At 41.3% G+C, this 27,888-nt stretch overlaps 1 protein-coding gene across 1 annotated transcript in view; it reads left to right on the forward strand.

Moving 5' to 3' along the window:
- lmcd1 (LIM and cysteine-rich domains 1) overlaps nt 1-27,888 on the forward strand; it is a 67,468-nt gene that overhangs the window by 27,004 nt on the left and 12,576 nt on the right. The window contains exons 3-4 of the mRNA XM_063068384.1: nt 6,842-7,097; nt 23,727-24,101. Coding sequence (XP_062924454.1) covers nt 6,842-7,097; nt 23,727-24,101 — 631 coding nt within the window. The remainder of the gene's footprint in view (nt 1-6,841; nt 7,098-23,726; nt 24,102-27,888) is intronic.

Raw genomic sequence — 27,888 nt, forward strand, 5'->3', positions numbered from 1 at the left:
GCAAAGGAATAGGCCCTCAGACCATAACTTTCCCCTGAATTAATTAAGCTAATGAAATCTAATTCCATCTGGCTACACATGATCCATTTCCCGCAATTTTCTGATTATTCATTGCTTACCTAAGATCCTCTTATATCCCACTATCATATCTGCCTCCGCCACCACTCCACACCCACGTCCACCTCTCTGTGTGTTTAAAGGTGAACTTTCCGTCCTTTTACCTTAAACACAGGCCCTCTAGATTTAAACACCTAAACCTTCGGCAGGGTTTCCCAACCCTTATTATTGCCATGGACCCCACCATTAACCAAAGGGTTGGTGGACCCCAGTTTGGGAACCCCTGCCCTAGAGTAAAAGAGATCGGCTGTCTACTCTATCTATGCCTCTCATAAGTTTAAAAACTTCTGTCAGGTTTCCCTCAGCCTCTGCCATTCCAGAGAAAACAACCCCAATTCGTCCAATCTCTTCTCATAGCACATGTCCTCTAATCCAGGCAGCGCTCTGGTAAACCTCTTCTGCACTCTCTCTAAATCCTCCACATCCTTCCTATAATGGAGCAATCAAAATTGAATTCAATATCCCAGATGTGGCCTAACTAGAGTTATATGAAGTTGCACCATAGCTTCCCAACTCCTTAGCTCAGTCTTCAAGCATGCCTTTCACTTTCTTTAGCAACTTTCAAGGAGCTGAGGACTTGGATCCCAGGATCTCTGTGTCCATTAATACTGTTAAGGTCCTGCCATTAAATGTGTACCTTCCCTTTGCATTTGATTTCTGAAAGTGCCACACCTCACATTTGTCCAACAGTGGAAAGACTATTTCCTCAATGGCAGGGGTTCCCAACCTTTTTTATACCATGGACTAATACCATTAAACAAGGGTTCCGCAGAGCCCAGGTTGGGGTCCCCCTGCCCAATGGGAATCCTGAGTAATGAAACTGAGTCCTGCTACTGGAAGATGGGTCATTCAGGAGTGATGTCTGTAAGCAAAGAATGTGAGAATTTGGAATTTTTCACCCAAAAGATTACAGATTTGTGGTCCGTAGAATTCCTTGGGATTATAGCAAGAGATCAATGCATCCTTTGAAATCGAGGGAATGGTGGGTGAAGGAGGTGGAGGCAAGGATAATGAGCTAATGCAGGAAACTGCCAGTAAGGCTGATCAGCCATAATCTTATTGAATGGAAGTAATCACAAGAGTCTGAATGGCCTGCTAATTTTCAGGTTCTTCTTAAAACTATCAAAGGTAGAGCAAAGATGGTTAAAAGATGTGGAGAAGCTGATCAACTATAATTTAGTTGAGAGGCAAAACTCCCTCAAAGGACTGAAGAGATGATCCCTGTTCCAAAATTATTAACAATTTTTTTCTTTATTTTAATTTCATATGGTTGGCTAATCTTAGATTCAACTGCAAGTACCAATAAACGCAAACTAATACAAACCACCTGGTCGAGATATATATACACACACGTACATATATAATATACACATATATACACACACACACACACACACACACACACCAGCATGCTTAACATAGCAATTGCAAGATTTTATTGACCTTGAAACTTGGAAACCATGCCTCTCCTATTTATGAGGAAACCAGCAATTTGGTAAAGGTTGAAGGTTAATTGCCTGCAGAGACAGGAGTTGCTTCTCGAAAATATTGGTTTAATTACTCTGGGGCCTTTACAATATCTGTAAACAACATCTGTCCTCATTTTTTTTCTAAACGAACAATCTGAAATACTTAAAGATCAAGTTAATTTTTCTGCAGCTCTAAGTTGTCTTTCCTCTTGGGGACAGAGGGTGGTGGATGCTGATGGGGAGGGAGACCCTGACAGATTGAGTATGAATCCGCATTTGAAATTCATTACTTAAATTTGATTCTCAAGGTAGTTTCTGTGTTTTTTTTTCCTGGTTGAGCTTTTCCAGATGGGAAATAAGGCAGCTTTCAAAAGTGTTTTCTTAAATTTTAAGGGACTGTGGAGCTGGCAGTGTGTAAACACTGGCTGGACAATGCAACAGTCCAGCAATATTTCCACCCAATCCCATGAGTGCTGACATCTGTGTGGTTAGGAATGTGCAGAAAATCAAAACCCTAGCCCACCCTTCCATAGATTGATTGAATGCAGGAATGTTAAAATCAGGCGAGAGTTCCTTGCTCAGATAGAGTCACTTAGCACAGAAGTGGGTCTTTTAGCCCACCAGGTTAAACCTGACCTTCTTTGTCCATCGAGACCAGAGTTCTCAACCTGGGTTCAAAGACCCCTTGCGTAATGGTATTGGTCCATGGCATAAAAAGGTTCGGAACCTCTGACTACCAATCGCATGAAGTCTTAAATTGAGTTTACTGTTAAATGTACAAAATACTCTGAGGTACAGGTACAATGAAAGCCTTGCTTTTCACGGCAGAGGGTTGCCAACTGTCCCGTATTAGCTGGGACATCCCGTATATTGGGCTAATTTGGTTTGTCCCATACAGGACTGCCCTTGTCACGCATTTCCCCCGCTAAGGTAGAGCGTTCCTATGAAACCATTCGTAAGCCAAAATGGCGTAAAGCGCAGAAGCAATTACCATTAATTTATATGGGGGAAAAGTTTTGAGTGTTCCCAGAACCAAAAAATAACCTACCAAATAACACCTAAAACCTAAAATAACACTAACATATAGTAAAAGCAGGAATGATATGATAAATACACAGCCTATATAAAGTAGAACTAATGTATGTACAGTGTATCAGAATCGGGAAGATTAAACCAAAACCGATTTGTAGGAAAAAATTGGCACGTACAAGAATGTGCACACAGGTGCCCGCGCAAGGCTTCATGGTCATGGTAGTCTTTCTCGGGGTAAACGCCAATTTCCTGTACTTGACTGATACTTGTGTCCTTTATTTGGGAGTGCAACAGATGGCAACCCTACACGGGCAGATGGATTCAGACAGCACACAGAACATAATTTGTACATAAACTATGCATAATTTAGACAAGACAATGATGAAAAAGAATCTATTTTTGCACATTTAAAAACAAATCCATAGCAATGCAAGAGGAGGTCTACAGTATTTCTCTGCTGCAGTAGGATTAGGGTTGTGCAGGTTGGTTCAAGAAACTGATGGTTGTAGGCAAGTAACCTACCTGAACTTAGTGGTATGTGATTTCTCAAGCTTCTGCTCCTCCTCCCTGATGGGTAGCAGTCAGAAGAGGGCACGACCCAGATGGTGCAGATCCCTGATGATAGAGGCCACCCCCTGTAATGCCTCAAACTGTAGTAAGGATGTGGCCTACAGATTACAACAGGAGATAGAAGACACATGCCAAAAGGGCAGTGTTACAGTAGTCATGGGAAACTTCAATATGCAGGTTGATTGAGAAAATCAGGTTGGTGCTAGATTACAGGATGGGGAATTTCTAGAGTGCCTACAAGATGGCTTTTTAGAGCAGCTTGTGATTGAGCCCACTAGAGAACCCATTATTCTGGATTAGGTGCTGTGCAGTGAACCAGGAATGATTAGAGAGCTGAAGGTAAAATAACCCTTTGGGAAAAGTGATCATAACATGATAGAATTCACCCTGAAACTTGAGACAAGTTAGGATACTTTCCATAGTGTATCTGTAGAAATTTATTAGGGCGTTTAGTGACATTTCAATAGCACAGTGGCTCCATTTAATATCAGAGACTGTATACAACCTGAAATTCTTACTCTTCGTAGATATCCACGAAACAGAAGAAAAACCCCAAAGAATGAATGGTAGGAAAACATTTGAACCCCAAAATCCCCCTCCCCTCTCCCACTCACAAGCAGCAGCAAAGCATCAATCCTGCCCCCCCACCCCTCCCTCACCTGCCTCAGCAAAGCATCAGGCCCCACCACCTACCATCAAGCAAAAGCAAAGCCCCCCAAAAGACCATGATCTAGAGTCCATCAAAAACCATTGATCATCCCGTGGGCTCTCTCTCTTACTCCTACTCCTGCTGCAGCGAGAGGGCAGACCAACAGCTTGCTGTTTTAATGTTACAGTCTGCAGCGTTGCTTTATTTCCAGTTTCTCTGACTCAAGAATCAGCAGCAAATTCTCTCTCACCAGTTGTGAGAGAGAGAGAGGGAGAGGGGTTGCTCGAGTGCAGAGGCCTCTGACAGCAGCAGCTGCTGCCTCAGTGGCTTGACCTCCCACGATGCTTCAGTTGGCGAGGAATCGATTCGTCCACAGGGCTGCACCCCGAAGATACACGTCTTCCCGGCTGCTCCTGGAGTTATTGAAAATGCTAGGCCGTTCGGTGAGCTCCAAGAGTGGGAACCCACCGCTGTGAAGAACCGCAGTTGTAGATCATGGACTCCAACAGGACCCCAGCCACCTTGAAAAGGAAAGAAGAGACATTTAAGAGAAGAATTTAAATTGTTTAGCAGATGAACTCAAAGAAGCCGCACTCTGGTGCCATCATTAGCTCCTCCTGTTTGGGCTAGGTCCTTCTATGGTTATTTAAGTGTCTATCTAAATGCCCTTAAGCATCGTAGTTGTATCTCATTCCACTATCTCCTCTGACAGTGAATGCCAGATCTCAACCACTTGTGTGTAAAATAAACTTGCCCCTCAGATCCCCTTTAAAATTCTTTCCCTAGTTGATATTCCAAAGTGCGTTACACACCTAGTAAAATTCAGTGTGTGTGAAATGCATGGAATTCATTTTATTCCCAACCTGTTTGAATCAACATGTGGGGTCATCGGAAGACTGCAGAGTGTGGAGGTTGTCATGGGGAAAGAGAATAATGGGAGTGTCCTATTATTCCCCAAAACTTTAGACTTGATCTTGTATCTATCATTACCCTATGGTCTGTTTCTTGAATTGAATTAGGTCTGAATTGAGGCTTGCTTTTCTTCTTTTCCTGCCAAAATTTGTCTTCAAACTTGCTTTATTAGGGATTGTCTCTTGCCAATGAAATACAAGCTGGAAAATGTCCAGATTTCAGTGTTAATTTTAAGTTGGGAAACATGGTTCACTATTTATTGGCATGGCAGATCCATGAGGATAAGGAGTCTTAATTTGCTGCTGCAGGGATTAGAATTAAACTGCTTTCCCTTTCACATGCATATGCACAATCCAAATGGGCATGGACTGGCTGGGTTCCTTTTACATGGTAGATTCCTATTTTTCCAGGTCTGTAGCTATTTAAGGTGTTTCTGAAGCTGATGTGCTGCAGGGAAATTTCTTAGAAGTTTGTTATTTCTCGTCCAAAATTTGCAACAAAAGGAAGCTGAGTATGGAAAAAAAACTTAGAAAATTTTAGTGGTGAGGGGTGTGTGTTATGGCTGGTGGGAAAAGTGAGAGAAAGAGAAGGGATAGCTTATTGCCCCTTGATTTGAGGCAGAGAAAAAAAAACAGACAATGGCAATGTTGCTAATTTTTTTTTCCAACTGGGACTAAGAAGGCAGTGGAGAGAGAAGTGCTGGCAAGATCTCATTAGTAGGAAGAGTGGATCGGAAGGGAAGGGATGTGGAGAAAGGGACGAAACCTCCCCATTCACCAGGCTTCAGTATCACCTTCCAGTTTGTACTCTTTCCCCTCTCCCCAACTCCTTATTCTAGCTTCTTCATCCAAAATGCCAGTCCTGAAGAAGGGTCTCGTTCAAAAATGTCGACTCTTTATACCTGCTGAGCTCCTCCAGCATTTTGTGTGTGTTACTCTGCAAGAATGTGAACTTTGGGGATCCATTTGAGATTTAATTTTTCGCAAGTTGCAAAAAATAAAGTCATGGCATATGTGAGTGATGGTAAACCTGATTCTGATCTGGGTCTCTATTATGGACTGAGAGTGGGAACGGGACAGGGAGAGGTGAGTCATGGTTGGGAAAAGGTGAAGGGAGAGGGGAGGGAGCAGGAAGTACCAGAGACATATTCTGTAATAATCAATAAACCAATTGGTTGGAATCCAATGACCTTGTCTGGTGTTTCAGGGCTGGGTGTTTCTGCACCGACACCCTGGCTCTCCTTCTCTGCCACTCGTCCCACACCCCTCCTACACCACTCCACCCTTGCCATTCACAACTTTCTTTACTCACCAGTTTTACAAACTTGCTCTCCCTCTAAATTGACAAATACAGTCTGTATTTGCTACAATATATACCCAGGCTATATATATTTGCCTAAGACTTTTTCACAGGACTGTAGCTTGGCAGCTTTCTCATGTGTGGGCACTGCTAATGCTGAGCGATAGAATGGTCTGTCACTTTTTTAATAGACAGGTCTGTCACTTTAAGCTTTGTCTCCAGAAAGGATTTCGCAATCAGTTGCACATGCATTGTTGCCCAGCTATTTCAGTATAATTACGGTTCACTCCAACTTAGAAGAGTTCCCTTTATGACATTGCAGTTCTTAAATTATTTACCCTGGAGAGCTCAGAGGTGTGAACAGATCAGAAATGTTATTTTGTGCCAAGCGTAGAAAAACACTCTGTGCTCATGGGCTCTTCCACCTGCAAAGTGGAACTGGCCAATTTCTTGTGACTCCTGACACGAAGAGGGAAGCAGAAACCCGGCTGCTTATTTCAGTCTGGCTTGACTCCCAGCTATGTTCCCAGATGTTATTAAGGCAATGTTTTTGGATATTGCCTAACAGAACCAGTGGTACAATGGCTTGTTGTAGAGAGGCTCAATAGTCTGTATTCTTAAATGCAGACTTTATTGTTCTAAATGCAGCTTTTCCAACAAACGTTGTCCAAGCTCTTCAAATCCTTTGATCTAATCCTGTGGCATGACTAATTCTATTGATCCACCAGCTGATAGTCATTCCTTCACAGAGAGATGCAAGCTATCTAATGTTACACTCTTACTTTTAACACAGAAAGATATGCAAGTTATGCAAATGCAGCCAAGAGGATCACAGCCTGCACTCTGACGCTGAAGATGATCGGAAAATTGGCCGGCTCTTGGCTGACTCCAAATATTCCAATCTGACAGCTCGGGTGAAGGGAGGAGACGGAGTTCGCATTTATAAAAGGAACAGGATGATTATAACCAACCCTATTGTGTCCAGAAAAGATCCAACTTTTGACACAGTCACATATGAGTGGGCCCCACCAGGTCTGACCCAGAAACTGGTAAGCTGATCTGCTCAGGAGAACAGAGGCTGTTCTGCAAACTTGTTTTACTAGAAGTTTCAGCAGTTTTCTGGCCACATGGAGACATTCAGAAATTACAACATGGTAACTGAGGACTATTTTATTAAATTAATGTCATTTTAGGCAGCCGACTGGATTCTCTTTTTCACAGCTGACTCAACATGTTCTGTGGTCACCATAATCTGTTGGCTATGGCTTAAACAAATATGCCTATAAAACAGGAAATATGTGGTTTACATACTAAGTTTGCAACATCTTGTGTGTTTTACAGATCCAATATTTCATATTTTTAAATGTTTTATAATATCCCCAGAATAAGCCTTCCAAACAGATACAAGCATCAGAGATGTTCAGTCCAATCAGTACTCAACTTCATTCCTAGACTCAGCTAAGTTTATTGATCCCAGATGAATGTTTTAACTGGTCCAGTGAGAGAGAAGTGTATCCTGGCTCCTACTCATTATTGCTATTTGGTTCAATTATTCAAACTGATAGATTGGTGGTTCCTAAAAAATTGCTACCAGCTATTGTTGTCTCAGGAGAACTTCAATTTTCATAACTGTATGGATAAAACTTTGATGTCCTGAGGTTAATATGTATACATTTAACTGTGTGTTCTATTTCTGGGCACACTGAGTCCAGCGGTACATCAGTGACAATCTGCAAAAAAGTCCAAATGCACTTTGCATCCTTCCATCAGCTTTATATCAGAAGGTCTGGCATAGAAACAGTGACCCACATCACCAGCCTTATGATTCAAAATTCTGTATTTAAAACTTTAGATTAATCTTTTAAGTTATGTGACTATCAAAGGCAGCTTAAATCTGTTTAGAAAGTCTCTGCAGCGTAATTAACAGTGAAATATCAAAATCCCTCCAGATGTTCTGGTTATGGGCTTTCAGGAGATGCTGCCAGAACCCCACTTGTCCTTTATCCTTTCTGAACATTAGGTGCCAAGTGTCAGCTGATGCAGAGCCTGATTATTTATCACATTCATAGCTTCACACCTCTATCCCAAACCCTAATATGACCTCTAACTCCATACATCCGTCTTTAAACCCTAACCTGACCCCTAACTCCCCCCTCCCCCCCCCACTGTCCCCAAAACCATCCCTACAGACATAAAAAAACTACTATGTCTGAGCTACAGTCTCAACAGCGACCACACCTTGAAGTGCTTGGTCATCTCTCAGTATCTGGTAAATGTGAGTGCAGTGGTGAAGGTGGGATTGTGCGGTTGCTACCTCTGGGTAGGGGAGCCAGTTCAGAATATTGCAGCTTCCCACCTTCACCTACTCAAGATCAAACCTGACTTCTCTGTTGGAGTTTGCTTATTCTCCTCGTGACTGTATGGATTTCCACAGGCTGCTGCAGTATTTTTGTACATCCCAAAGAAATGCAGGTTGGAAGGATAATTGTCCACTGTTAATTGTATATGTAAGTGAGTGGTATAATCTAGAGAATAAAATGGGATTATTGTAAGTGGTTCTTACTGGTTGCCACAGATTCAGTGGGCTGAGAGCCTTTTACTATGAGGTTTGACTCTGACTCAATTAATAGTGGTTGCTGAAAGGTCAACCTTCAAAAATGGTTTTACATTGTTGATTGGCATGGATGAACAGCCCGCAACTGACCTGTTCTGACCTACCAGTGTAGAATGGGGATTAAAGCCCATAAAGTACAAGCCTGAACAATCCATGTTTGTACAATAGTTTGAAAATTTGCTGATCTCATTGGAATGGTGGGAAGAGAGCCACAGTTGATCGCCATCTCTATGAGTCAGAGGATTGAAAATGAACTAGAAACCCCACCCCTGCATATCACATCCCAGAAGAGTCAGTGGCTGAGAAAAAAATTAGTTAAAACAACAAGTTTAACTAAGTTCAAAATGAATCATGGCATGTTTGGAAAACTAGTAGAAATTATTTTCTGCTTCATTCTTGAGTTGAGTTACTTCCCAATTCTGACTTGTGACCAAAATATTAACAGCAGCTTTTTTAAAAATTCCTTGATGAAGTGGAGTGAAGTTATGTATTTAAAATAGGATTTTGAAATGTTTGAAGTTTAACTGCGAAGGGTGGAGCCAGATCAGTGACTTTAATAAGAGTTCCCTTTTCCATGACTTCCACCCTCTCCTGCATGGCACAGCCCTTGACAGTATCTCATCTGTTTCCTGCATCTTTCCAGTCTCCACACTCTTCTTCCAAACGGAGCAAGGATAAAGTCACCCTGGTCTTCACATTCCACACCACCTGTCTCCACATTCAGCAGATTACCTTTTGAAATTTCTGCCACATTCAGTGGGATTTTCAGGGAAAAATTCATGCACCCTTCCCTATTGCCTATTAAGTCACTTTTAGGTTAAGAGGCAGTGGACTGTTACCGGACTTGGTGCTGGGACTCCAGCAGGTCAACTTCATTTACAATGAATGGGCTGATCAAATGTGCTAGTGATTCAGTGCTAGATGGAGTGTGGGAAGGAGAATGGAGCTAGATCGGCAGGTTAAGACAATGGCTAAGGATGTGACAGATGAAACGTTGCAGCAAAAATAAAGGCCGAGTATATTTTAACAGGTGTGAAATTGAAAATTATGTTAGTCTTGAGAGGCACTTGGGAGAAATTTGCATGAATCTGTGAAAAGTTAGGGTGCAAGTGTAACACGCAATTAGGAATATATGGAGGTGAAAATAATTATTTAAAGCATAAAGCATTTAAATAAAAGCCAATATCCAAGAGTTGAAGAGGTAATAAATACAGAACATACATTTAACGGCATTTGAAAAAGAACTAGAGGTGGTTTTCTTCTGAACAATGAATAATTAAGATTTCAAATTCATGATGAATGAGCCAGTGGATGTAGGCTTGATAATGGCTAAAAGTGTTGGAGAAAACATCAGGTCAATACTGCAAGACATAAGAGTAGAATTTGGCCATTCAGCCCATTTATTCTACTCCGCCATTCCAACATGGCTGATCTGGGATCCCACTCTATCCCATATATCCACCTGGTCTCCATAACCTTTGATGCCTTGACTAATTAGAAAACTATCAATTTTCACTTTAAATATACCTACTATCTTGGCCTCCACAGCTGCCTGTGGCAGAGCATTCCACAGATTCACTACTCTCTGGCTAAAATAAACTCCTCCTTACCTCAGTTCTAAAGTGTCATCCCTCAGTTTTGAGGCTGTGCTCTCTAGTTCTGGACACTCCCACATCCAACTTATCTGGTCCTTTCAACATTTGGTAGATTTCAATGACATCCTACCGCATTTGTCTAAATTCTAGTGTGTACAGGGCCAAGGCTGCCAAATGCTCTTTGCATGTTAACCCCTTCATTTCCTGAATCATCCTTATGAACCTCCTCTGGACTCTCTCCAATGACAACACATCCATTCCGAGGTAAGAGGCTCAAAACTGTCGACAGTACTCCAAGTGTGGTCTGACTACTGTCTTACAAAGCCTCAGAATTATCTCCTTGTTTTTACATTCTTTTCCCCTTCAAATTAATGCCAACATTGCATTTGCCTTCTTTACCAGAGACTTGACCAGAAAATTAACCTTCTGGGTATCTTGCACGAGGACTCCTAAGTCCCTTTGCACCTCTGATGTTTGAATTTTCTCCTTCTTTAGGTAATAGTCTGTACTTCTATTCCTTTTACCAAAATGTATTATCATACATTTCCCAACACTGCATTCCATCTGCCACTTTTTTGCCCATTCTTCCAATTTGTCAAAGTCTTTCTGCAATCCCATTGCTACCTCTGCACTACCTACCCCTCTACCTATCCTCGTATCATCTGCAAACTTTGCCACAAAGCCATCAATTCCATTATCTAAATCATTGACAAACAATGTGAAAATTAACGGTCCCAATACTGTCCCCTGAAGAACACCACTAGTCACTGGCAGCCAACCAGAAAATGCCCCCTTTATTCCCACTCGCTGCCTCCTGTCTGTCAGCCATTCATCTACCTAAGCCAATATCTTTCCTGTAATGCTATGGGATTTTACCTTGTTAAGCAGCACCTTATCAAGTGCCTCTGAAAATCTAAATAAATGACATCCACTGCCTCTCCTTTGTCCACCCTGCTTGTGATTTCCTTGAAGAAATCTAACAGATTAGTCAGGCAAGATTTCCCTTTACAGAAACCATGCTGACTTTGACTTATTTTATCATTAGTCTCCAAGTACCCCAAAGCCTCATCCTCAAACTGGAGTGTTTGTTTTTAAACTGACACAAATGACAGGCTAAATGGACTAACAAAATAATTCACTGGAAAAAAAAACTGCAAACTGGAATAATAAAGGTTTAGGTAAAGATAACAGTTGATGAACCTTGTACTGATTTTGATGGTTAATGACTCTAAATCCGGAAATCAGAGGATCCAAATTCCATTTGGCAATTAGACAATGAGTAACGTCCATTCATGCGATCAAACATTGGACTTCTGCTTGCTTCCTGTTAAGCAGAATGCAAATCAATTAAAAGTGATTATGTACTTGTCTGGTTAATCCTCTCATCAGATTGGAATGGAGGTAAAAATATGGAATCTAGCAGGAAATCCTTTCCCCTGGGATGTCAGTGATAAATTGACTGCTTCAATTGTCTTACTCACGAAGCACATTAACAATGCAGGACTTTAAAATTAATCCGATCATGGCACTGCATAATCTAATTTAATTGTGTAGCCAAAGCTCATGCTTGTGCTCGGTGTGGTATTTCCCTTGCTTTACTTAGTTGCATTCACTTGGCCATTGACAATCACTTTCAATGTGGAACATACAACAGTTTTAGGAAGACAGAAAAGTTACCTAACCTGATACTGCAAAGCAAAGTGATTAAAGGAGAAAGCTTAAGTTCTGCCTGTAACACAGGAGAGGGAGAGTTCTGTGCCTTCAACCTGATTATCACCCAGTGTCCTTCAGAAATTGTTTCTACCTTGATTTGGCTTGGAAACTAAAGTTGCATTTAACTGAAGATCACACATATCTCACCCAATTCACTTTCCTAACTCTACACTAGCCAGATGCCTGACGGGAGTTGCATACAGTAGAGCGTAGCTTCAAGCCATGCTCCTAACCTTCTGCAGTCAGAGGACACAAGTATAGACTGGGTGGTGATTATGGGCCCTATTCTCAACTGGAGGCAAAAATTCCCACAGCCAAATATGGTGTTAATGAATCATAGCGAGGAGTGGGAAACAGACTTTATTTTGTTTGCCTAACCTAGGTAATTTAAGGTGGTCTGAAATACCTCAACCATTTATGACCAATTAACTCAGTACATACAGTGGGATAAATGTGGACTTTCTGATCTCTAGTGTTCTAGACTAAACAAGTCAGTGCATTAGTTCACCACAAGTCAAATACATAACTACGCCTAAGGGCTTCTCATCCTGTTTTCTCTTGGCTTTGGAAGTTTAACTCTGTGAGGTACAGCTGAGCCCAAAGCTTGAAATGCCTACTTAAAGGGAACAGAAATAAAAACAAAAACTTATGTAAATACTTAACAGCTCAGATTGGGTCTGTGGAGAGAGAAATAGAATAAACGCTTTGAGTCAATGACCTTTCATTAGAAATGGAGAAGTAAGACAACAATTTGTAGAGAGTGCGAGGATGGAGAACAAAGAAAGTGTTTGTGTACAGGCAGAGAGCAAGGTTGTCCAGGCTTTCTGAGCCAAGAACAGAATAATATTTTGGGGCACATTGAATGCACACACAGCCATTGCTGGGAATCTGAAAGAAGAACACACCCAGCATAAAGAGAAAAGCAAGATGGATGACCTTGCATGAGAAATGGTAAGCCCTGACACAAACATAAAAGGCTGGTTATTGGAAATTGTTGAACTTAATGCCAAGTCCCAGGGCATGCAAAGTGCCTTAAGTTGTTGTTCTTCAAGTTCAATTGAGGTTCATTGGTTACAATGATTGCAGAATCTTTTAAAAAAAAATATCATAACTAATATTGTCCTTCAGTTAGAAGGCACCTTCGAACTCAGTTTTTGAAAGTTTGGATTATGGAGTGGTGTCTGGGTGTGAAGTTGTCCTGAGATCCCCCTCCTGTGTGAGAGCTGCATTTGAAGTCTGGGTGATGGAACGCTGCCTGCAGCTTCTTTAGCTTTGTTCAAAGCAGTATAAGTTGAACAGCTGCCATCTGCCTTTGCTTTTTATGAGTCTCTGTGGTGGTGGTCATTCTGCTTATTGGGAGATTATCAGGATCACTGCAGCAGTGCTTGTATCAAATCCGCCTTGATTAGTGCTACCTTGAATTTCTAAAAGGGATCAGTGATGTCATTGAATCAAGTGATCACTGTAAGTGATGGATCTTGTGCCATTATCAGTATAAACATTTTGTGACTGATCTGGCAATTTGCCAAATTTCAGATTGGACGAATCATTCTCAAATGAAATTCCAGCTAAGGAATGCTGCAGAAGTTTTAAATGTACGTTAGCTAGTGATTCTCTTGGATGTATTCATGTTTTTACAGCTTGGAGTATAGTCGTCTGATCTGGTTCGAAGTGCCAAGAGGCCCATATGCTCTGATCACCACCTTATATATATTATGCCTGTTTAGCAGATTATTGGCAATCACTGGGACAAATGAAAAACTGATTGAATATGACAATCAGATTGTCATATTCCCTTGTGCCCTCTTGCCCTCTCACCCTCTGTTTCCCAGTTTCTCTGAAACCCACAGTCTTTCTCATTCTGTCTCCCACTGTCTCACTCTGTTACCCACTCTTTCTTCCACTCTCTCACTCTGTCACCCACACTCTCTCACTGTCTCCTACTCTCCTTTTTCTCTCTGTCTAGATAAAACCTGCAGTTATCACAGTTCTGTACAGCTAATTTCTGGTATGACAAAAGTTACTAGCCAGCTAACTAATTTATCTGGTCTTTTCCTGAAAGAAATGTCATTAATAAAATATAATAGCATCTCTTGTTTGGCAGGAACTTCTATATTTCCTCTTCAACCTTCCTTTCTCTCTGTTTTAGCAGTTTATTCTATAATTGAACAGTCTTGCTAATTTAGTGATTTTTTTTATCTTAATGCAGCTATTTTTTAAAATCTAGAAAAACTGCTTGCAATGGAGAAAGATATTCAACCTATTCATATGTAAATGCACTAATCTGTCACCTCCCTGCATCAAAAAATACAAAGAGAAAGACAGTCATTTGGGGAGCTGGATATTCAAATGTTTCTGTCTGCAAACCACTCTGAAAGCTACAATTAACCCCGAGAAGACCTTTGAAATTTACAGAAATTAAGCTGGTCACCTTGTGGCTATTTTTAAAAAACATCTCTGTTGGTTTAACAGCAGAGATCAATGGTGTGCATTACATATGCTTATATTTCTGCTGCTAGGAAAAATTGTACATCTATCTTATAATACTGCTGGAGATCCCTTCAGTGAACATTAAAAATAAATAGTGTCATTTGTTCTGAGTTATTTGATCTTGGCAGAGGTTGCTATGGCATTGTTGCAATTTTCCATGGACCCTTAGGTGCAAATCAGGGTTTCACCCCTAGTCCTAGATGACTCCCACCTGGAGGAACATGAGTCTGGAACTTGCCCACACAGTTAGGAATAACAAGGGTAGAATCCATAATTACTAATACCCACTACTTTTCTTTGGAAATGTTGTCCATCAGATTTGTATGCTTCTGTGTAACTAAAACTTCTATGAATGCACAGCTGAAAGGTTGTAGGCTAAGATACCAACTGTAAACTCCATTGCAGGACTTGTAGGTTTTCACAAATAAAACGAAGTAAAGCACTTTTGGTTTAATGAAGCAACACACATCAAATTTGCTGGTGAACGCAGCAGGCCAGGCAGCATCTTTAGGATGAGGCACAGTCGACGTTTCGGGCCGAGACCCTTCGTCATGACTAACTGAAGGAAGAGCTAGTAAGAGATTTGAAAGTGGGAGGGGGAGGGGGAGATCCAAAATGATACGAGAAGACAGCAGGGGGACGGATGGAGCCAAGAGCTGGACAGGTGATTGGCAAAAGAGATATGAGAGGATCATGGGACAGGAGGCCCAGGGAGAAGGAAAAGGGGGAGGGGGGGAAACTCAGAGGATGAGCAAGGGGTATAGTGAGAGGAACAGAGGGAGAAAAAGGAGAGAGAGAGAAAAAACGTGTGTATATAAATAAATAACGAATGGGGTACGAGGGGAAGGTGTCCGCCAGAGAGCTCGTTTCGCTGACCACCTACGCTCTATCCACCAGAGAAAGCAGGATCTCCCAGTGGCCACACATTTTAATTCCACATCCCATTCCCATTCTGATATGTCTATCCATGGCCTCCTCTACTGTCAAGATGGAGCCACACTCAGGTTAGAGGAACAACACCTTATATTCCGTCTGGGTAGCCTCCAATCTGATGGCATGAACATTGACTTCTCTAACTTCCACTAATGCCCCACCTCCCCCTCGTACCCTATCCGTTATTTATTTATATACACACATTCTTTCTATCTCACTCTGTCCCTCTGACTATACCCCTTGCCCATCCTCTGGGTTTTTCCCCCTCTCCCACTTTTCCTTCTCCCTGGGCCTCCTGTCCCATGATCCTCTCATATCCCCTTTGCCAATCACCTGTCCAGCTCTTGGCACCAGCCCTCCCCCTCCTGTCTTCTCCTATCATTTTGGATCTCCCCCTCCCCCTCCCACTTTCAAGTCTCTTACTAACTCTTCCTTCAGTTAGTCGTGACAGAGAGTCTCGGCCCGAAACGTCGACTGTACCTCATCCTAGAAATGCTGCCTGGCCTGCTGCGTTCACCAGCAAATTTGATGTGTGTGGTGCTTGAATTTCCAGCATCTGCAGAATTCCTCGTGTTTAGGTTTAATGAAACCCACAACACATTTTATTGAACTAGAAAACCTAAACACAAAAGCACGCTAAAAATCTTTAAGCAATAATGTCATCACGTCCGACCAACCTCTTAAAGTGAAGCCTCCAACTCAATGTCAGTGGTTGTGAATTATGTACATTTCTCCCAAATACATTGCCCTACACAGGCCCCCTAGGATTCACTAAAACCAACATTGTGAGCCTGTCTGGAGTTCAGATGGGCCACCTGGCTCAGGTCCTCTGTTCCTCGGGTGGAAGAACAGCAGGTGCCCCTGGAACATCCAGAGGTGCAGAGGTGCACTCATGGTCATGTTGTGATGCTAGGAGGACGGAGCAGAATACTCCAAATCTTGGTGGGCCGGTTTAAGTTGATCTACTGAAATACATTCAGGTTTACCCCTCTTATCTATGATAAAAGACTTTTCTGCCCGTTCCAAAATGTGGAACAGACCATCATAAGGGGGCCTAAGGGGATGCTGGTGTGCATCATAGCAGATAAAAACAAATGAGGCAGAATGTAGATCAACAGGAACCTAAGAGTGCTCTACACTAAGAGGAGAGGCAGGAATAGGTGAAAAGGAATTTTATTTATTGAGGAGGGTAGAAGTTTGTTGAGAGTGATGATTGTGGTGTCAGGAATGAAATTACCATGGAACTCGTAATGGTTGCCCTATACTAACTCTGCTGTGGACAACTGCAGGTTCTCTTTTGGAGCTGTTCTGAGCCCCAGCAGGACCCATGGAAGATGATCATGGCAACACTTCATCAGTCGGGGGTGCTCTCAGAGCACACAGGTACCTGACTGTAACCCATAACTTTGGAGAAAATTAACTTTTCAGCAACACGTACCAAAAAATTTGGATTTGTGGAACTGGATAATGATTGGGGTTGATGCAGCCCCATTGTTAAGCTGTTGGTAATCAACGTACAAGGCAGCAACTACCATCGTACTTGGGGACCATATGGAGAGGTGAAGCCCAGGGCCTATTTGACCTGCGTACAATGCCAAGTCTTTCCACATTGGCAAACTCAGCCTTGGTTGCCAGCTTATCTGGGTCCAGTCTACGTGCGCAGGCATAGGCTGGTGGGCCAGTTGTGAGAATGTGGAGCCTAATTCCAGGCTTTGTGACTGTAGTGGAGAATGTGGGCTTGGTGAGGTTTGGGAATTCTCCCAGCAGTTGAGTAAATTTACATGCTGTGATGCATGCGCTTGACGGAGTCGCTGTGGGGAACTTGCTAGAGAAGCAGGGTAACGACCCAAAGTCCTTCATATCCACAAGCCAACGATTCTTCAGATTGACTAATAGTCCTTGGGCACACAGGAAATCAGCACTGAGCAGAGTTCTAGCCACTTTAGCCAGGATGAAGTCCCGTGTGTAACGTCGCCCACTGAAGCAAATTATCACCCTTTGTGTCCCGTACGTCTGGATCCTGCTACTGCTGGTGGCCTCCAGTGAGGTTTTGTTGCTCTTTGCCTTCTCATCAATAGACAATGCTGACAGCACACTCACTTGAGCACCAATGTCACACAGGAAATGTTGCCCTGAAAGGGTGTCTGTAATGAACGGTAGATGACCCTGGTAGTTGTAATGAACGCAGACCTCTGATGTCCCGATTTGCTGGCACTGTTGAAGCTGCAAGGTGGTTAGCACTTCCTAGCATTTGTACCAAAGTGAACGTGTAGGAACATAAGCTCAGCGTCATCTGTATTGCAGCTGAGCAGATCCTTATGCTGGAGACCTTGATGACTGGGCTGTTTGAAGTAGAGAAAGGAGGAGGAATAATGCACCACTGCCTAGCTAGGTGTAGACTACCAGCCATTTTAGCAAGCTCCCTACAGTCCTTCATGGGTACAGTAGTGAGGGCAATGCAAACCTGATCAGGCATTTGCCACATGAAGAGTTCATTAAAAATAAAACAAGGATGGTGATTTCCCAGAAGGGACAGCATGTGATTTCCCAGAAGGGACAGCATTAGCTCCAAAGGCCTAGCATCACTGAGACCTGGCAAGGAAAGCAACTGTTATGCATGCTCAGACTCCGATAGTCCAGAAGTCTATAAAAGGTGAGTGTTCAGCGATTAATATTTGTCATGCTCTGCCAGGTGTTCAAGCAGACTTACCCCTCTCACAGCCATGGAATTGCTGAGCGCCGCTACCATATGGTAGAATTTGGCGTCAGCGGTGACTTCTCGCAGAGTGAACTGGTCCTCAGCTTATATGAGCCAACGGGCGGCATTTTGCTCCCAAAACTCCATCAGGTTCATAACAACTGCCTTGGCTGACATGTTCAAAAATTCTGGAATTGTCCTAGATCATGCGGTCACCAGTGTAGGTTTTTATAAATAAAACAGAGAGAGATGCCCTATATTTAACAAAACCCGCAACAGATTTTATTGAACTCCAGAGCCTAAACAAAAAAGCAGGCTAAAATTCTTTGTCAGACTAGCCTCTCAAAGTGAAACCCTGACTTAATTATGGTGGTTGTAAATTATGTACATTTCTCTCAGTTATGTAACCCTACAGACTCACCATTGGGTCGATTGGCAGAGCAGTGAGGTGCTCCGGGGCATTTCAGCTTACCCCATGGAACAATGGGATTTGAATGGGGTCTTGAACTCTATAATAGTGTGGGGCTGTCGGGGAAACAGTAGATTTAGACTAAGTAGTGAAATCAAAGTTAGGAAGATGTGGAAAATCCAGGAGTAGAGACAAAGATGGAAAGAAATATAGGAAATAATGACAGGACAGGACAGAATATAATGCTATACTAATAAAAATAATAGAGAAAAAAAACTAGAGCTTCAGTTTTGAAGTGCACATAATGTTTGACACAACATGGATAAAAGAATCGAGAATACAAATAGTAACGAGTGTGATTTCATTGTCATTACAGAGATATGGCTGCAGTTTGACAGATTATGATCTGAGCGTTGATGATATGTGACATTTGTGAAGGGAAGGATAAAGTGGAGGAGGGGTTCAAAACAGAGCAATGGCCTAAGTTCAGGAAAAGGAAGTTGGGTGGAAATGAGAAATAACAAAGGCAGGAAGTGTTCAGGCTGTTGAGCAATAATCTCAAGGTAGGTCAGAGTACAAACAAAGAAATAAACGAGCTTGTTAGAAAGATGCATCAATAGCCTTAGCCTAAAAAAATAGCCTGGAAAAAGTCAGATAAGCACAGGAAGCCTGAATTAAGAATTCATACAGCATTTATTATGTAATTTATTGGAACAACCCATCCTGGAGCTAACCAGACCCAGAGGCCAAACCAAAGTTTAAAGTAAATTTAATATCAAAGTACATATATGTCTCCATATACAACCCTGAGATTCATCAATGCAACAATTCTACATTCTTGGTGGAGGATCATGACCCAAAACATCAACCATCTTTCTGACTCCACAGATGCTGCCAGACTTGTTGAGTCTCTATCTCAATTTGATTTTTGATGCTCCAGATGATAGCATGAGCTAGCAAGGAATGCTACATTAGGTATTCTGTTAAAGATCAAAATAATTATTCATCTCAAAGTAAAAGTTCCCTCTAGGAACCTGCAAATCATGATATGATTAATATTTACTATCAGTCTGAGGGAGAGAGAAATAAATTTGTAACTAATCTGCCCCCACCACTCTGATTTCTCTTTTTTTCCAGTCTTGATGAAGGGTCTTGGACCGAAATGTCAACTGTTTACTCTTTTCCATAAGTGGTGCCTGACCTGCTGAGTTCCTCTGGCATTTTGTGTGTTTGCTTATAATTATGTAAAAACAGGTTGTAGGTCAGAAGATTGGGAAGAATATAAACAGCATAGATTGTCTGATGAATTAATATGGAAGGAAACAGAGTACAAAAAGCTAACCAGAATTGTAAATTGCAAATAGTAATAGTTATGACAGGTACTTTTAAAAGGTATAAAAGTTGACTGAATGGATAAGTTAGAGGAATTAATAATAGAAAACAAGCAGATAGCAGTTGTACTGAACAAGTATTTTGCAGCATTCTTCCTTCTTGAAGATAAAGTAACATTCCAGAAATAGCTGTAATCAGGAACTGGTAGGGAGGGAGGAACTCAGGAAAAATGCACTCACCAGGGGCGTCTGCTGAACAAATTGTTGTAGATGTAGTCTGACAGCTCTAGGGTCATGATGGACTTCATCTGTCTCTTAAAAGAAATGGCTGGAACCTTGGTTTTAATTGTCCAAAATGTTCCCTGTTCAAGGAAATTGCATTACATTGGAAAGTATTGAATGCAGTTCCATTATTCAAAATGAAAACAAAGCATAAACCAATTGTCCTGTTACCTTAGTGTTACAAGAAAGTTGTTAGAAGCTATTAAAGACATTATAGCTGGGCAGATAGAAAAAAAATCAAAGTAATCTAGCAATGTCAATTTTTTTTTGCGAGAGAACTCATGTTTGACAAGCATTAAAGTGCTTTTAAGAAATAAGGGAACTAATGAAAGTTCATGTTGTAGGAGGTAATATATTGGTATGGATCAAAGATTGTTTCTGGTTAGCCAGCCAGAATGTAGGTGTTAATGAGTTTTTCTGATTAAAAGACATTAATAAGTAGTGTGCCACGGAGACTAGTGCTGGGGCCTAATCCTTCTACAATTTATGAAAAACATAATCGTTTGTGGACTCCCATCAATATTGAGACCTGATTCAGAGCAGAGACCAAACTGAACTTGGCTAATTATTCTTAATGTAAGGATCATTGTATCATCTGTGGCTTGTATAAGAATAAAAGGGCAGGAATAAGGTTCTGAGGAATGGTTGGCCAACTGAATTGTTAACTCTTTCTCTCTCCAAAAAAGCTGCCTGACTTGCTGATCAACTCTAGCATTTTCTGTTTTTATTCCAGCCCTTTGGCTCATTAAGTTACAGATGATCCTGCTGTCAGTGGAAGCCCTGTGATAAGCAGAAGGTCAGATGTGCTCACATCTGGCCACCAGCACGTTCTGCACTTGCTTGCTCCAGTGCACGGGCACAGAAGTTCGGAGCAGGCTGCAGGTGGCTGGATGTTTTCTGTGGAGCCATCAGTGTGATTGAGTCTAATAAATTACTGAACTCCAAGTAATGGTATCCATTTTTTTCAAGAGAACAGATGCAAAAAAAAAATCATGTTTAAAAGATTCACAGTAACTTTGAAATAAAAACAGAAAATGCTGGAAATTCTCAGCAGATTACACCGCCTCGGTGGGAAGTAAAACATAGCGAGCATTCCAGGTCATGGATCCTTCATTCTTTTGATTCTTCACAGTAAATTTGAGTTTCCTTCAGCTATACAAATTAAAATAAATACTGTGATAAGACAGCATGAAGAGATGTTCATTCCTGCATTTTGCCTTTGCAGATTATTTGCACATGGTTTAATTATTTCTTTAGGTCTCCAGGAGTTGTAAATCATGTTTTCTTGGCCCTCAGAACTATATTCAGCAACAGTTCACATAAGATCTGTTTGCTAGCCTGTCTGTGCTGCATATGTGTGTGTGCTGGAAGAACAGATGTACAGCACTGATCTTCCTTCAGTATTTTAACCTAATTTATTTTCATTCCTTGGGATATAAGAAAGTTTTAATGTCCAAGTAGATGGCAGCTGATCTGGACAATGTATGTCACCATTGGGCCTGCTGCTTCTTTTCGTTTAGCTCCATGGTGACTTGGGAAGAGTGCAGAATACTTAAAGTAGGATAATCTGAGAAAGCTGCATGGATTTGGGCAGAGAACATGCTGTGAAAACACTCCCTCAAGGGCAGGGCTTGTTGGCATTACATTACATTCTGCATGATTAATGCTCGCTAGCATTAAGTTTATTGTAACGTAGGTGGGCAACCATAGTAAGTTGAAGTAGTCAATCCAACCTCTGAACAAAACCACAGCACTTTAGTGTGAGGAATTTATAGCTGGCTGTGGAGAAATCCAGGTAAATAGTTTCTGTTTTTGCCAGCGTAAAATCTTTAGCACGTCACTGCTACATCACAATGTTGCGTAGCAATGTGTACAGGAAGATCTGTGCCTCAACTCCAGCCACCCATGTACAGTCCTGACCTCTGGTACTTTCAGTGTGGAGTTTGGATGACCTCTCTGTGGCTAAATAGGCTTCCCACTGAGTGGTTTTCCGCTCACATCCTAGACATGCCGGTTGGTAGGTTCATTGGTTACTGTGATCAATCTCCAGTGTAGTAGGATGTTAGGAGAATTGGAAGTTGATAGACCTGTGATGCAGAACAAGGTGGTAAGTATGAAATTTGGATTATTCTGAGAGGAGGCAGAGACATGACAGGATGAATGACCTCCTTCTATGTCAAAGTGTCCTTTAAATATCCCACTCTATGATGCCGCGGTTTCATGCAGACAAAAGGCATGTCAGCCTCTTTGGTTGACAACCTTAGCAAACTCAATGTCAGGATATATCTACTATATCAAGCATTATCCACAAAGGCTTTATGGGGGGTGGGGAGGAGTAGCCATCCAATCTTATTGACCTCTAGATGGGAAATCTGCCCAAGTAGAAGAATAATTATTGAAGACTCATTGCCATGCAGATGTTCAGAGTTCCCACCTGAACCCTGGTGCCTGAAATGACATTTTATTTGAAATTTGAAATTCTCTAGTTCTGTGGTAGTGATGGGAAACCACAACTTGATTTCAGTGTATGGCTGCGATCCAATAACTCCCAAAGGACGACTGGCAGCAGACTGAACTGCACAGAGGGCTCTCCCTCCTGCAAGGCTCAGAGATGGTCACTGAGACACTTGGTCTCCTCCTCCCAATCTAAGCATAATCCACAAGCTTCCCAAATGACTTGACTTTCGCCCAGCATTAGACAGATATAAAGAAAATTGTTGCTTTTTTATATTTCTGTTTGTTCCCTACCCGTTGAGTAATCAGCAATATGGAGCACCTAGGATTCCCCTCGAAGCAACTCTCAGTTTTCACCCTCTCATCGTGGAGGAGTTACCATCCCAATCCTGTCAAACTGCAGTCCATCACCACCTGCAAGGTGGAGTCAGGAATTCTGAAAGAGGTCAGGTGGCACTTAGGGAAGACAGGAAGCAGAGTCTGCATGGAGAGGAGAAAGCTGCTGGTTTGTTGCCCCTTTCCCAGGAAAACCCATGTGTCAATGTGGAATTAGGAATTGTAGTACAGAGTTACTTATTCTTTTAAAATGCTTGGACAGCAGCCAATAAGGATATTTCCTGATAATATATTTGCAAAATCACAGCCACTAACTCCACTCCAAATCTGTGAAACCTTGGGCAGCTCATTTTCAGTCTCTAATGATTCTCTTGGAGCCAAAGAACTGTCTGGCTATAATGATAAGAATTACCTTATAAAATCATTTATTTGTAATTGATCTGTTGTAACATAACATTATCTTCAGTAGGACACACAAGAATAATCGGCATGGATTTACTTAGAAAATATGGCTCAGGAACTAAGAATGTATTAAGAGAAAGTGATTTCTCATTTAATATAAATGTACAGTGTAATCTGCACAAACTGTTCCAAACAACACAATATTTGTAGAATTCCATGAATACATCAGAATGAGTAATAAGCAAGCACTACCACTGGCATTAATTTATGACCATTTATAGTAAAGTATCACAATTTAACAAAAATAATTCTAAAACTTGAAAAGATGGGGGTGAGTGAAATAGCTGTTTTATACTTATGTGCAATGCAGTTACATTTTGAGCAATTAAATCCACATTCTTTCTGTCTCTCCCTTCATCAGGCTATTCATTATATGGATTTCATTCCAAAGGAAATGCAGCCAATTGCTGGAACGGAAGGGGCCTATTATCGCCGTAAGCAATTAATGAGGCAGCTGCCTGCCTATGACCAGGACCCCTTTCAGTGTCACGCTTTGTCAGAGAGTGAAGTGAAGAACATGCAAGAGTTTGTCAGAAAGTACAAGAGTGACGTGCTGGGAGTTGGAGAAGTGGCACTGCCTGGCCAAGCAGCTAGTGCCAAACAAGAAGCCAACCAGCAGCAGAAGACAGAAGCTAAGGAACAATTTTCCAATGGCAAAATAGCAAAGGAGATGCCACAGGCCACCCCAACTGCATCCAATGGGACACTGGCAGAATCCCAGCAGAAAGACAAATATGTGAGTGACCAATATAAATCTTTTTTTTTTGTTAACAACTTATTCAGCAAAATTGAAAGAAAATATTTGTGAATCCTGTTCACCTTCAGGTCTGTTTTAGATCTATCTCAAATTCTCTAACTTAAAAAAAACACTTATCTTGGCATAGGTATAAGGCAAGAAACAATAGCTGTGCTATAAGAATGATTACACATTTCATCACTTAGATCTCAGTTTTGTGCATAGACAAAATGCAACCACAGGTATAAAATGTCTTTTTCACCGTTTCTATGTCTTTCAAGTTTTCTGCCTATCATGTGTTTTCCTTAAGCTCTTCTTCCTTTTCTTTCTCACTCTTTCCACTCCTTGCCACTGTATACAATAAACAACATAATTGAGAATTCAACTTGGTTACAGGAGCCATAAGCTGAAGTCATCAAAGATAAAGGGGCAGCATGGTAGTGTAGTGGTTAGCACAACGGTTTACAGTACTAGCAAACCAGGTTCAATTCCCATACCTGTAAGGAGTTTGTACGTTCTCCCTGTGACCGTGTGGGTTTCCTCCGCTGCTCCAGTTTCCTCCCACAGTCCAAAGTCGTACTGGTTGGTGGGCTAATTGGTCATTGTGAATTGTCCTGTTATTAGGCTAGGATTAATTTGCTGGGCAGCACGGCTTGAAGAGCCGGGAGGGCCTATTCCGTGTCAATAAATAAAAATAAATAACAAAGAGCCTATCTTCTTTATTTTTTGATTTTCTGATACCACCTTGCTATTGGGCTGTGAGACTGACAAGCTCTATAATTTAACTGGTCTACATTCAATTGATCTTACAATAGAATGAGCAGTGTAATGACAGGGGGAACATGGCTTAGCTCTTTAATCATAAACTATCAAGTTCAAGGTCAAAGGATCTTGTACTGCCATGGGTCACTGACTTGTGATTTTATTTAGTTTCCTTCAGTCATTTTGAATACTGGTAGCCTGAACCCAGCCACACACATCCCACTATTTTAAAGACATAACCTGAAAACTTAATTTCTTTCATGGAAGCTTCAAAAAGAACAGGGCAAGTCAATGGACTGAGATTTCCCTTTGGATTTGACCAGACAGAGGCTTCATTCTTAAGTGTGGATTGAGGAATTCTCAAGGTAGATGAAAGCTTACTGTAGAAGCTGTTTACTTGCATTGTGTTTTGTACAGATTTTCTCTTCATTCTTTCACCTTATTCTCTCAAAGGTAATGGACTGTAAATGCATCAGCCCTACAGCCTTCTAGTGCCTAAGCCTCCCAGGCCAATTCATGTCCTTATCATAGGCAATAAACTGAATGACAACTTTAGCATAGGGATAGTTGAAAGTTGACCTTTATGTTCTGTACCTGCAACATGGATTAATTAGATTAACATCTAAAGCAATATAAACACTCACTTGGCCACTTTATTAGGAGTACCTCCTGTATCTAATAAAGTGAACCAGGACCCCTCTCACTGAGTGCATTTTTTATTGTTCTGTGCTTGATTGCCTGCAGGAATTATCCCTTTGGAACCGAAACAGGCAGTTCCCAAACAATTGTCCTAAATAGTCAACCAGGCTGCTATGCTCACTATCTAAATTGCCGTCAAATGGCCAATAATAACTTGGGATGGAGCATTCAAAAAATTGCACGTTAGCTAGAAGAAAGCCTCTTCAGGTTAAGGAAAGAGAGAAATGGGCCATTATTTACTAATCTTGCAGATTTTCTCATGGCAACTCCCTTTTCAACCTTAGGAATCCTTAAACTATAACCTTTCAGGTTGGCAGACTTCTTTCTCTGTGGAGATCTTCAAGGTTTTCACTCAATAATCTGGCTCTAATTTTGGATAGACAAATAGGATTTTACTTTCACCTTCTGAAAGCATTCTGATTGTAAGTTTTCCCTCTAATTTGTAAAATACAACTTTTTCAAGGAAACAAAAGTATATCTTCCTCTACTAACCTAATGTTATAAGTTTACAACCACGTCTGTGTGCTGCTTCTTTGACAATCTCCATGGGAGATTCTCAGTAGCCAGTAATGCAGATGAATCATGGGCTTATAGGCTGGGAGAGCCATGGTGTCCAGTTGCTTTAACGAAAATATAAAAAGTCTAATGCCTATGTGTTCTGGAGCATTCAATTTACACCTTTGTGCCAGTCCTATTTGACCCCCCAGCATCAAGAACATAGGACACGATTGTTCTATCTTTTGTTTAAGCCACTTCTACTAGCTAAAGTCATAGTCATAGAACATTACAGCATAGAGACAAACCTTTCAGCCCATCTAGTCCATGCCAAACTATTATTCAGCCTGTGCCATCAACCTGCACCTGAACCATCGCCCTCCATTCCCCTTCATAGACCTATCCAAATTTCTCTTAAATGGTGATATCGATCCTGCATCCATCAATTCCACTGGCAGCTTGTTCCACATTCTCACCACTCTCTGAGTGAAGAAGTTCCCTCTCAGGTCCCACTTAAATATTTCATCTTTCACCCTTAATCCATGAACTCTAGTTCTAGCCTCACCTGGCCTTAGGGGTCTGTATTTCCAGATTCTTCTGTTCTGCTGCACTCCTCAGTGCCCTACTGCCTACATTGTAAGTCCTGCCCCGCTTTATCCTGCCAAAGTGCAACGTATCTGTAGCAAATTCCATTTGCCATGTTTCATCCCATTTTTCCAGCTGGTTCAAATCCTGCTGTGTGCTTTGATAGCCCTCCTCATTGTCTGCTACACCCCCAGTCATGGCTTCATCAGTAAATTTGCTGATCCAGGTAATCACATTTTTCATCCAGATCGCTGAAATGGATGACAAACAACAATGGACCCAGCACTGATCTCTGCAGCACACTACAGTTAAGTTTCTTTCTTTCTTTTTAAATCTTTTTATTGAATAACTATACAAAGGGTAAACCATAAAGGCACTAATACACTGTTAGAAATTACAGGAGATATTAATACAGAAGAAAAAATTGGTACAAACAGTGCAATTTAAACATAAAATAATATGGTAAAATAATAGTATACTAATTTATATATATATATATATATCAATAGAGAAAAGGAAAAAAAAAACCCAAAAAAGACCCCAAAAAAAAAACCCACCGTGCAACTAAACTCAAAGCAAAGCAAGGGGCTAACTTGGAAACAGGTAGAGTTAAAGAACTTACAATCACGTCCTCAAACCCGACCTCCATTAAAAACAGTTTAAAAAAAAGGCAAGAAGGGAATATAAATATGGAACAAAAGAGAAAAAAAATTACATTAAATGAAAATATTGAATAAAATATCTCCAGGTCTGTTAGTTAAGTTTCCATCAATTAAGATTGTGATTGGTTTGGACCTTGCCAAAACCTTCCAGCCTTATTTCTTATAACCATATAACCATATAACAATTACAGCACGGAAACAGGCCATCTCGGCCCTTCTGGTCCGTGCTGAACGCTTACTCTCACCTAGTCCCATTTACCTGCTCTCAGCCCATAACCCTCCGTTCCTTTCCTGTCCATTTTGTTATCGAATTGAACTTTAAATGACAACATCAAACCTGCCTCAACCACTTCTGCTGGAAGCTCGTCCAATACCTTCTAGGTTTAATTCCAGATCTTTTGCTCTTACTCAGCTTTGCTAGGGAAAGCACACCTAAACCTATGATCAAACTGGAATTATAGGCATGTATTGGGTTCACATCATGCAATACAGAGGGAGAGCTTGCTTGTGATTCTCCATATGGATTTCACGAGGATAGGAAATACATCCAGATTCTTTCTTATAGAAAATTGCCAAAGTACTGG

Source organism: Mobula hypostoma, chromosome 15 (genome assembly GCF_963921235.1).
Source record: "Mobula hypostoma chromosome 15, sMobHyp1.1, whole genome shotgun sequence".
Lineage (NCBI taxonomy): Eukaryota > Metazoa > Chordata > Chondrichthyes > Myliobatiformes > Myliobatidae > Mobula > Mobula hypostoma.